At 47.2% G+C, this 9,988-nt stretch overlaps 1 protein-coding gene across 6 annotated transcripts in view; it reads right to left on the bottom strand.

Moving 5' to 3' along the window:
* Window positions 1-1,972: 1,972 nt before the first annotated feature.
* Window positions 1,973-9,988, bottom strand: part of Pld2 (phospholipase D2) — a 13,616-nt gene continuing 5,600 nt past the window's right edge. For 5 of the 6 annotated variants that reach the window (XM_048798334.1, XM_015505997.2, XM_015505999.2 and 2 more), the window contains 15 exons: window positions 8,481-8,564; window positions 8,274-8,352; window positions 7,348-7,458; window positions 7,011-7,181; window positions 6,547-6,673; window positions 6,234-6,352; window positions 6,029-6,142; window positions 5,785-5,889; window positions 5,483-5,571; window positions 5,259-5,372; window positions 5,055-5,104; window positions 4,232-4,366; window positions 3,884-4,037; window positions 3,024-3,138; window positions 1,973-2,749 (listed from right to left, as the gene is read on the bottom strand). In XM_048798334.1, coding sequence (XP_048654291.1) covers window positions 2,525-2,749; window positions 3,024-3,138; window positions 3,884-4,037; window positions 4,232-4,366; window positions 5,055-5,104; window positions 5,259-5,372; window positions 5,483-5,571; window positions 5,785-5,889; window positions 6,029-6,142; window positions 6,234-6,352; window positions 6,547-6,673; window positions 7,011-7,181; window positions 7,348-7,458; window positions 8,274-8,352; window positions 8,481-8,564 — 1,792 coding nt within the window. In that variant the 3' untranslated portion in view covers window positions 1,973-2,524. The remainder of the gene's footprint in view (window positions 2,750-3,023; window positions 3,139-3,883; window positions 4,038-4,231; window positions 4,367-5,054; window positions 5,105-5,258; window positions 5,373-5,482; window positions 5,572-5,784; window positions 5,890-6,028; window positions 6,143-6,233; window positions 6,353-6,546; window positions 6,674-7,010; window positions 7,182-7,347; window positions 7,459-8,273; window positions 8,353-8,480; window positions 8,565-9,988) is intronic. The other variant, XM_048798335.1, reaches the window with a different exon arrangement.

Below are 9,988 nucleotides of genomic sequence, written 5' to 3'. Positions count from 1 at the left end.
AAAAAATTAAAAAAAAAAAAAAAAAGAAAGGATGGGGCGGGCACTTTATGTCCTCTTCCCATCATCACCCCCCTGAATCCCCATCTTGCAGGAAACTTCATTAAACTTGCTTTACTCTGCTTGGTTTCTTTCTGCTTTTGTGGCCAATTGTGATACTGGTGATTGAGACTGGTGGAATGGAAGGGCATAAACTAGGCCCAGTGATCAACTTTTTTCTAACTTTGAAATATTTCAGACATATTAAAAAAGTCATTTTAAAGAAAAGTTATGAATATATGTGTATATATAATCTAATAGGCATGGTAGCCCACACCTGTAATCCCAGCAACTCAGAAAGTTGAGGCAGGAGGTTCACAAATTCAAGTCTAGCCTGGGCAATTTAGCAAGACCCTGTCTCAAAAATAAAAAAATAAAAAGGACTGGGGATGTAGCTCAGTGATAGAGCAACCCTGGGTTCAATCCACAGTCCAAGAAAAAATAAATACGTTAGTAAAATTTAAAAAAAAATGTATAAAACCCATTACACATGTGTGTATGTGTGTGTGTGTGTGTATATATATATATATATATATTTTTATTTATTTACACATACACACACTGTGTGTGTATATACATTTATGTATAGTCCATAAAGTGTGTTTCATAAACTACGTATTCACTACTCAGTATAAAAGATAAATTGAGTTTATCTTCAATTGAATTGAAGCTGTTTGTGTACCCCTCCTGGGAGGTAGCCATCCTGTTTGGTGTTATCTTCTTTCCTCCACTATGCGTTTTAGTCTTTCCTCTTGGGCATTCCTTCCAATAGAACTTTGTGCAGTGCTAGAAATGGTGTATATCTGCACTGAATAGTATGGGGGCTGTTAGCAATAAGTGGCTATTAAACACTTGAAATGTGGCAAGTGTGAAGCACTGAATTCTTTTTTGCTTCTCTTTCTTCATTTGTGGTGTTGAGGTTCGAACCAAGGTCCTAAGCATGCCAGACAAGAGCTCTACCTCTGAGCCACATCCCCCACCCTCTCTCGTTTTAATTCATTTAAATTGAAATACCACATGTAGCTAGTAGCTACTATGTTGGACAATGAAGCACTGCAACCTGCCTTAAGGGTGAGGACTTTGCTGCACTTAATTCTATGAGTCTAGAACAGTGGCTGGCAGATAGCAGGAGCTCAGTTAATATTCAGATCAGCGACTGAGTCTTTATAGCAAGCTGGCCATATAAGTATTATTCCCATTTTCCTGTCCAGACCACTGATGCCCAGAGAATTAATGTATCTTGATAACTTCTAAGTGATAAATCCAGTTTTCCCTGACCTTGATCTTTCAGCCCTGCCTCTGTTTGGTACTGGGGATTAAACCCAGGAGCACTCCACCAGAGCTACATTCCCAGCCCTTTTTATTTTTTGAGAAAGGGTCTTGCTGAATCATTCTCAAGCTTGCAATCCTTTTGCTTTAGCTTCCTGAGTTGTTCAGACTACAGGTGTGAGCCACTGCACCTAGCCAAGCCTATACTGAGTGTGTGTGTGTGTGTGTGTGTGTGTGTGTGTGTGTGTGTGTGTTGGGCTTTGAACCCAGGGTCTTATGCATGCTAAACATGAGTTCTACCCCTGAGCTGTACCCCTAGACTCAAGCATGTACTTCTTAACTATTCCAAAGGGGTTTCACTAAGCTCCTCTGGGTACTGCCACTTGAATAAGAGGCAGCCTGTCAGGCCCTTCTCAGGGCACCCCTGTCATTGGCAGCTGCAGTATAAGCTCCAGGGTTCTCCGTGTCTTGGTTTTGCTTTGCCCTTCCTTCTACTGAAGCAGCAGCACTGTGCTCTGAAGCTACAGACAGAAGCACGGAGATGCATGCAGACAGGAAGAAGAAAGGAGTGGGGATGGGAGAGAAGGTGTAGGAGACTGGTGTCCTTTGTCGGCAGGAAGGGGGTGCCTGAGACGAGCACTAAACTCCTTCAATAAAGAGGCATATGCCTTTTCTAAACTTTTATTTATGAAATGCTTATTGAACTGTTACGAAGTTAGTGTCTGTCAGCAGGCTGGTGGAGGGAGTTAGTGTGCCTTCCTCCCTGACCCCAGTGGGGGCTGCAGCCAGAAGTGGTTCTATCCTTCCCTCCATCTTGGCAGCAATGGGCTGAGAGAGACCCTGGGGTAGGGAGGGAATCCAAGGGCAAAAGAAGGAGAGATGGGGAATGCCCAGGGTAGAGTCCCCTCCTCCTAGAATAAGAAGCTTGACTTCAGGTGTCTGGTAGGAATTATGCTTCTCTGGAGCAGTGGTTTCAACGCCGAGGCAAGGAGGATGAACCCCAAAGGGACCCTCTTCTGCCTCCCCAGACCAGGTTTGGGAGTGCCTCTTTGACTACTTTTCAAGTAAAGGTTCTCTATGATTTCTCTAGTCCCCTCCAGGGATGCCTGCTTCCTCAGATCTCAAAGGGCACCCACCGTCAGTCCTCAGGGTTTAGGGACAGAGAGCCAAACATGGTAGAGTTCCACAGCTGGTGACCTCTCCCTGTCTGAAGCCTCAGCTATGTCCACACTTCTAGGGGTATCATCCCCTCCTTGCTCCCCAGCGGGGGCAGCAAAGACTCATCCTCCAAGAACTTGAGAGGGAAGTGAACCAGGTGGCCTTGGACCAAGTTGAGCTCAGACCTGGCCAAGGAAGGACTGACTGTGGCCAGAGGTTCCACGGTCACATATTCCCGGAGAGTCCGCAGGGAACGGGTGGCATTAGACGGCAGACAGCGGAAGATCTGGGGACAGGAAAGCATGGAAGCCAGTTACACTTGAAGACGCTTGCACAAGAGTCTAAGCTAACTGGGCTAGACTCTTGACTCCCCTTACCACTTCTCAATATCCCTCCATGTTGACTGGGGCCACTAAATCCCCTAATAGTAAATGCTCCCTACTCAAAAGGCAAGTCCCCCTCCCCCCCATCTCCTTTCTGAGAATGACTGTGTCTCTCCACCCCACCTTCAGCAAGATAATTCATCAAATCCCCAAGGCCAGCCCCCCCTCAGCTCCCACCTGCTCATAGATATTGGCATTGTTCTCTGCTGTCTCTTGCCACAACTGGAAGAAGTCATCACAGATAGGGTCTCGAAGATCCAGGTCTGGCCGGGCATTTGCCCCGAGAATCACACTATGGAAGAAAAGATCCGGATGGGGCCAAATTAAGATTTTTTTTTTCTTTTTTTTAGTTGTCAATGGACCTTTATTCTATTTATTTATTTATTTATAGGTGTTGCTGAGAATCAAACCCAGTGCAAAAGCTCTACCACTGAGCCACAACCGCAGCCAAATTATGATCTTTAGAGAACATGAATATCAGAAAAGTTATAGTATCTCTACCCTGGTACTTCAAACTAGATGGCACTATTAAACTGTAAAACAAGTAAATGAGTCCAACAGAACATTGATTTGTCTCTATTTTTAAATTTTTTTTTTCTTTTTTTGGTGTTCCTACTTTGCTGATAGCCTAAACTGGATTAGCCTGCCTCCTGGGAAAACTGAACACTAGCTCTAGGCAGTTCTCACATCTGACTCAAAAGGCAAGTCCCCCTCCCCCACCCCCAGGAACTCCCACTGAGCAGGATCTGGAGGCAGTGGAGAACATGCACTTCTGACAAGCTCTCAGGTAATCAGATGCTGCTGGTCCAGAGCCCACATTTTGGGAACTGGTGGAATAAGAAATTAAGATAGTTCTGTGTTCAATTAATTCACAGAATGAGATGAATAAGTTGTCTTGCATTATGGAGGAAAGGGTACCTATTGCTGGTACCCACTCCTGAANCAACTAAAAAATATTTTTTAGTTGTAGGTGGACATAAAAATCTTTATTTTTATATGGTGCTGAGGATCAAACCCAGCACCCCACCCAGCTCTACCTGAAGCAGTGCTTCCGCAAGCTCAAGGCAAACCTGCCCGCCTGATATTCTGCCCCATCCATCAGGGATGGCTCCATCTCTGTGTCCTCAATCAGCACCGCCAGTTCGCTGTCTCTCTTCCCCAGCAAGCTCCGGTCATTGATGTTCGCAGAACCTGTGGTAGGTGCAGGACATGCTGCATCTGCCTTGGCCCAGGGGCATCCTCAAATATCCCATCACCTTTATCAGAAAACTGGCCTGTGGGCAAAACCTCCCTTGACCCTCAACTGTAGTCTCTGTCATCCCTTGTCACCCCTCTGCCTCTCTCCACCCTCCTATTGATGCTAGGGGCCCAGATCCAAAACTGACCAATGATGACTGTCCGGTCATCTGCAATGAGCAGCTTGCTGTGGATATAGATGAGTTCTGAGACTGGGTGCCCGCCCAGCTCTCCGTGTGTGCGGAGCCCGCAGATGGACATGTAGTCCCGCCACGCTGTCCCCACTGTACATAAGAGAGGATGGGGAGTGAGGTGAGAAGTACCCTCTATGTGCAGATGGGGCCCTGTCCCACCTCTCTCCTCATTTCAGAAGCCCTGCCTAGAGTCTAATCTGTACACTTCTCTTGGCAGTGAAAGGCCACCTGGGGTCTGGGTAGCCCCAGAAGCACAGAAGAATGACAAGCCCCATGCAGTGGCAAAGGCCTGTAATCCCAGCACCTCGAGGGGCTGAGACAAAAGGCCAGCCTGGGCAACTTAGTAAGACCCTGTTTCAAAAATAAAATGAAACTGGGAGCAGTGGCACACGCCTGAAATCCTAATGGCTCTGGTGGCTGAGACAGGAAGACTGTGAGTTCAAAGCTGGCCTCAGCAACACTGAGGCACTAAGCAACTCAGTAAGACCCTGTCTCTAAATAGTAAAATACGAAATGGGACTGGGAATGTGGTTCAGTAGTCAAGTGCCCCTGAGTTCAATCCTTGGTACCTCAAAATAAATGACTGAATAAATGAATGAAATTAAGCAAAAAGAGCTAGGGAATACTTCAGTGGTAGAATACCCTTGGATTCAATCTCCCCAGTACCATAAAAAAAAATAGAATGACAGCCTCCTTTCCTTACTCCCAGACCTCCAGCTCCCTAAGGTCCCTCTCCCCAGAGGTCTGGTGGGGGCTTGACCCAGTCCCCAGCACTCACTGGCTGCTTTGAGGCGATGCAGGATTGAATACTCCCCACGACACAGGGTCCTGAGAGGAAAAAAAAAAGGTGAGGGAGGTGGAGGCTGGGCAGGGGAAGGGAGGTTTCAGGAGAGGTGGACCTCAAAGGTCTAGCAGGAAGGAGTCAAGACAGAGTTAGGAGGGGGCATGGGCAGAATGAGACGCAGAGCCTGGCTGTGGTCACCTGTAAGTGAAGTGCAGAATGGCCTGGATGGAGTTACCTCCACCCGTGGAGATGTCACCCTCGAAGCCAGGGAGCAAGGGCAAAAGCACGTATACTCTGAAACACTGTCCCTGCCTGGGGAAAGGGGCAGAATCAGAGGTGTGACCGTCCTTTAAGTGAACCCTACTCGCTCTGGCTGGGCTTAAACCATGCCCACTGTCCCCACCATCCTGAGTCCACCTTACTTGTGGGCCTTCAGGATTCTGTCCACAATCTCATCGCCCACCTTGTTCAGAACCGTACGCCCATCTGAGCAGCTAATGAAGAACTGATTCTGGGACAGGGACCAGAGAAAGACATCAGCAGCCTGGCCCCAAGCCCTGTCCTCACTCCCCGCCCCCCAGTCCCTAGCCCAGGCCTTGGTCTTGCACTTCCCCATCTAGTCCAGGCCCACCTACACCAGCCCTCCACGATCACACTTGCACTCTCAGCCTCTCCCCTGGGACATCCCTTCCATCATCTTTCTCCACCCTCACCCCCATCAGACCTCAATGTAGAGGAAGTGCTGGCTCTCCCTGATGGTGTGCAGGTAGGCATTGAGGATAGAGTTTTCCAAAGTTCCTGCTGACCAGCGGTCCACAGACCGCAAGACCTAGTGGCACAGTGAAAATAATGTGGTTTCTAATCCCAGAGGAGGTGGAATCTTGAGAGCTCTCACAACAGGGAACATGGGTGGGGCACTGGACTAAGGGTAAAGGGAAGAGTGATCTGGCTGAAGTCAGGAGCCTCACCTGCACAGTGGTGCACTGTCCCCCAGGGAGTGTGAAGGGGAGCTGGTGTGCGGTGCTGGTGGACTTAGGCAACAGGTAGGGGTACACGGGTATCTTGTACTTGGCCTTGGTGGTCTGAGGTAGAGGGATGGCAGAGTTAGCAGGAGGTGGGCAGCTAAGCCTGGCTCTCCCTCCCTACTTCCAGATGCCCTGGAGGAGTGAGTACCTTGGTGAAGTTCCAGCGCTGGATGAAGTGCCGGGCGAGGTCTCGGGCAGCTGAGCCATGGATGACCACTCCAACGTCCCGCCATGGCATCCGTGGTGTGGTCTCCCTGTCAATGAAATCTGGGAGCCCCAGGCGAGTCAGGGGAGAGGTCAGGCTGGTCTCTTGGGGATACCTGGGGCAGGAGGAGGAGGAGGAGGAGGCTACCAGATGGAAGGCTACATTATCTTTAACCATGTCAACCAGTTCTCAGTCCCAGCCTCAATTTCTGCCCCTGCTCCAAGCTCTTGGAGGCCTTGCAGGAAGGGAGCCTCACCTTCAAAAGGCCGGTCCAGCTGCACCCAGTCCTTGGTGATAAGATTGCTGTAGTCCTTGCCCAGCCAGAAGAATTGGTTGTGAGAGAGGTCTGGGGTGGTTGCAGAGTCTGGGCATGGGGTGGGAGGCTGTAGGGGCAACATGGGGCAAGGCGAGGTCATGGGGCCATACAGAGCCAGGCCAAAGAGAAGACAGGAACACTGAAATAGGCTGAGAGAGACAGAGACAGTAGGAATGAAAGAGAGTTTGATCCTTCATCCCTCCCCTTCAGCTGCACTTTTAGTTAGTGAAAATGGGGAAGAGACTGGGTTATAGTCTTTTCAAAGTGGGTTCTTGGGATTCTAGAAAGATTGAGGGTGGGCAATGCTTGGAATGACTGGAGGGGGAAGGGTAGAGCTGGGAAGGCATGTGGATTTTGACTATCTGAGTTTGGGGGGAATCTCAGGAAGGCCATGGGAGAATTACCTGTAGGGTGGTTGATTCAGAGGAGTCTCCAAGGTCAGTGAGTCGATAGTGTAGATCATCCCAGCGGCCATAGGCAAGGTCCAGACCCCCCAAGAAGGCCACCACTTGGTCTACTACCAGAAGTTTCTCATGATGAGCCCACAGTGTCACTTGGTCTGGGTGACGCATCACCTGGAGCATGTGTAGAGGAAGGAGTTCGTGAGGGTGGATTTAGGTAAGAGAAGATGGAGAGGGAAAGATGGAAGGATGAGACCTCCAGGAAGGGGGCTTAGAGGGGATGGGGAAGTGTGGCAAGGAGGACTCTTCTGTGGGAGGGGTCTCTGAGGCAGAGAGTCACCTTTATATTGGGGTGCAATAGCATCAGCATCCTCTTGCTATAGCCACTGTTGATGCCCAAGGCCAATTCCACTTCCTTAAACAGCAGTACAGACACACGGACACCCTCCTCCTGGTGGTGAATAAGGGAATTAAAAACCTGTACCTCTCCCAGATTGGCCCCTTTCTTCCCTCCCTTCTTCATGTTCAGGATTCCTATATGGCCCTCCACCCTGCCTGAAGATCCTAGATGCTCTGCATGCAACACTGCCTTAATGCTTGCAGCAAACTTAAGACCAACTTATCTACTCATCCACTCATGTATCCACATGTCTACCCACCTACCTTATCTATCTATCCATCTTCCCAACCATTTACTCATCATCTTTTTTTTCCTCCCTGTGGTGCTGGGGATTGGACCCAGGGCCTTCTGCATGTGAGGCAAGCACTTAACCAACTGAGCTATATCCCCAGCCTACTCATCATCTTATCTACCATCTCTCATTCATTCCCCTTCCCACCCACTCTGTATGCCTCCATGTTTCCAACTCATATTCTTCCATTCATCTCCTTTTCCATTATCTATCCATCCACTTACCCAGTCACCTTCCATCATCCATGTAGCCTTCCTCCCAGCTATCAACATCCACAAATGCCCCCTTATATGACAGGTGCTGTGCTTTGAACTAGAACTAATGCTGTTTATCAGTCCAGTACGAGATATACACGTACACCCCAGGTAACAATAACATGCTATGGGTACCAGGAGCGAAGTCTGCCAGTACTGAGAAGAGGTGATGTCTGACTGACACTGAGCCAGGACAAGCATATTTCCCTCCCCTGAAGTCTCAGATTCCCTATCTTATCCCTTGCTGCTGTCCTTCCAATCAACCTTCACCCACATGCAATCCCACCATTCCTCCTTTCTAGCCTGATCACTTTCCTCACCGCCTTCCTCTTGAGCATAATGTCCAGTCTCCAGTCGTCTGAATGGGCTGGACGCTTCAGGTAAATCTCAGGACTCAACCTAGGATTCAGGGCAGTAGGTAAGAGGCAAGCTGAGCTCCAGCCAGGCAGCCACTCTTTGCTTCACCTGTATGTGGATCTGCTACGGGTCTACCCTACCCTTTCTCTCATAGGTCTTTCCCCACTCACCACCAGTCTGTGATGAAAATCTCTTCTCGAGCTCGAAGGATGGCATCTGCTACAGCAGCAAAGTAACCTGCCCCATTCACGAACCTGGGGGGAGGCCAAGCCAAGGAGGTCAGGGGAGGTAGAAGCCAGAAAGTTCTGGAGAGTGAAGATGGGAGGACAGTCATAAGTCAGAGGTGAAAGCAAAGTCAAAGATCAGGAATTATCTGAAAAGTCAGAGGGTATCAAAGTGGGGTTTACCAGTATGATCTGCCAATATGAGCTACATTAAAAAAAATGATAAAAGACACAATAAACTAAAGAAACGGACTAAAGACTAGGAGGATTAATATATTACACATAAAGAACTCCAGCAAATTGATTAAGAAAAAGACACTGAAGAATGCAAAGAACAGAAAAAATTAAATTTAAAGGTCTGGAGCTGTAGCTCAATGGCAGATGCTTGCCTGGCATGCATGAGGCACTGGGTTCGATCCTCAGCACCACATAAAAATAAATAAATAAAAGTAAAGATATTGTGTCCATCTATAACTAAAAAAATGTTTAAAAAATAGTTAATAGGAAAAGATATGCAAACAAGAAACTGAAATTAAAATGAAATAACTTTTTTGGGGGGTAGTACTAGGTATCAAATCCAAGGCCTCATGCATTCTAGGCAAGCATTCTACCACTGAGCTACATCCCAGCCCCATATGCATACACTCTTCAATACCATTAAATATACATAGTAATTTTAGTTCTAGTAATATACGTTTTTTTTTCCTTTTTGTTTGTGGTGATGCTGGGATCCTAACCCAGGGTTTTGCATGTTTTACCACAGAGTTACACTTCCCTTTCTAGGAATACATATTCTAAAATGCTTAGGCAAAGACTGTGTTTATGGAAGTATTGTCTATGAGAGTGAAAATAGGAAAGAACCCAAATGTTTAATCTCTAATACATGTAGTAAGTGGAGGGGAGTTGCAAGAAGAAGATGCATATATCATTTATGTTAAAAAATAACATGTGCATGCACTTATAAAAATATGCAGGAAAGGATCTAAGAGGATAAATATCCACTACTGTCAGGGTTATTTCTGGGAAGAGAAATGGGATTGCTGGGACAGGTATAAGGAAGGAGTAAGGAGGAATAGATAGAGTGTTATGTAATGAGTGAGTTTTTTTTTTTAATATTTATTTTTTAGTTGTAGGTGGACACAATATTTTTATTTCATTTTTATGTGGTGCTGAGGATAGAACCCAGTGCCTCACGTGTGCTAGGTGAGAGCTCTACTTCTGAGCCACGACCCCAGCTCCAATGAGTTAATTTTTAATCTGTCTTTTACTTATTGTGTTACTGAATTTTGACTTTTTGTTTGTTTGTTTGTAGTGTTGGGGATCAAACACAGGATCTTGGGGGGGAAAAAAAGTACTAGGAAGGTATTCTACCACTGAGCTACATCCCTAGCCCTTGACTTTTTTTTTTTTTTTCAGTACCAGGGATCAAACTAGGGGTATCTTTAATCACTGAG

Source organism: Marmota marmota, unplaced genomic scaffold, assembly GCF_001458135.2.
Source record: "Marmota marmota marmota unplaced genomic scaffold, marMar, whole genome shotgun sequence".
Lineage (NCBI taxonomy): Eukaryota > Metazoa > Chordata > Mammalia > Rodentia > Sciuridae > Marmota > Marmota marmota.
Note: the sequence above shows the minus strand (reverse complement) of the source record. Positions and strands in the feature narration are given on the sequence as shown.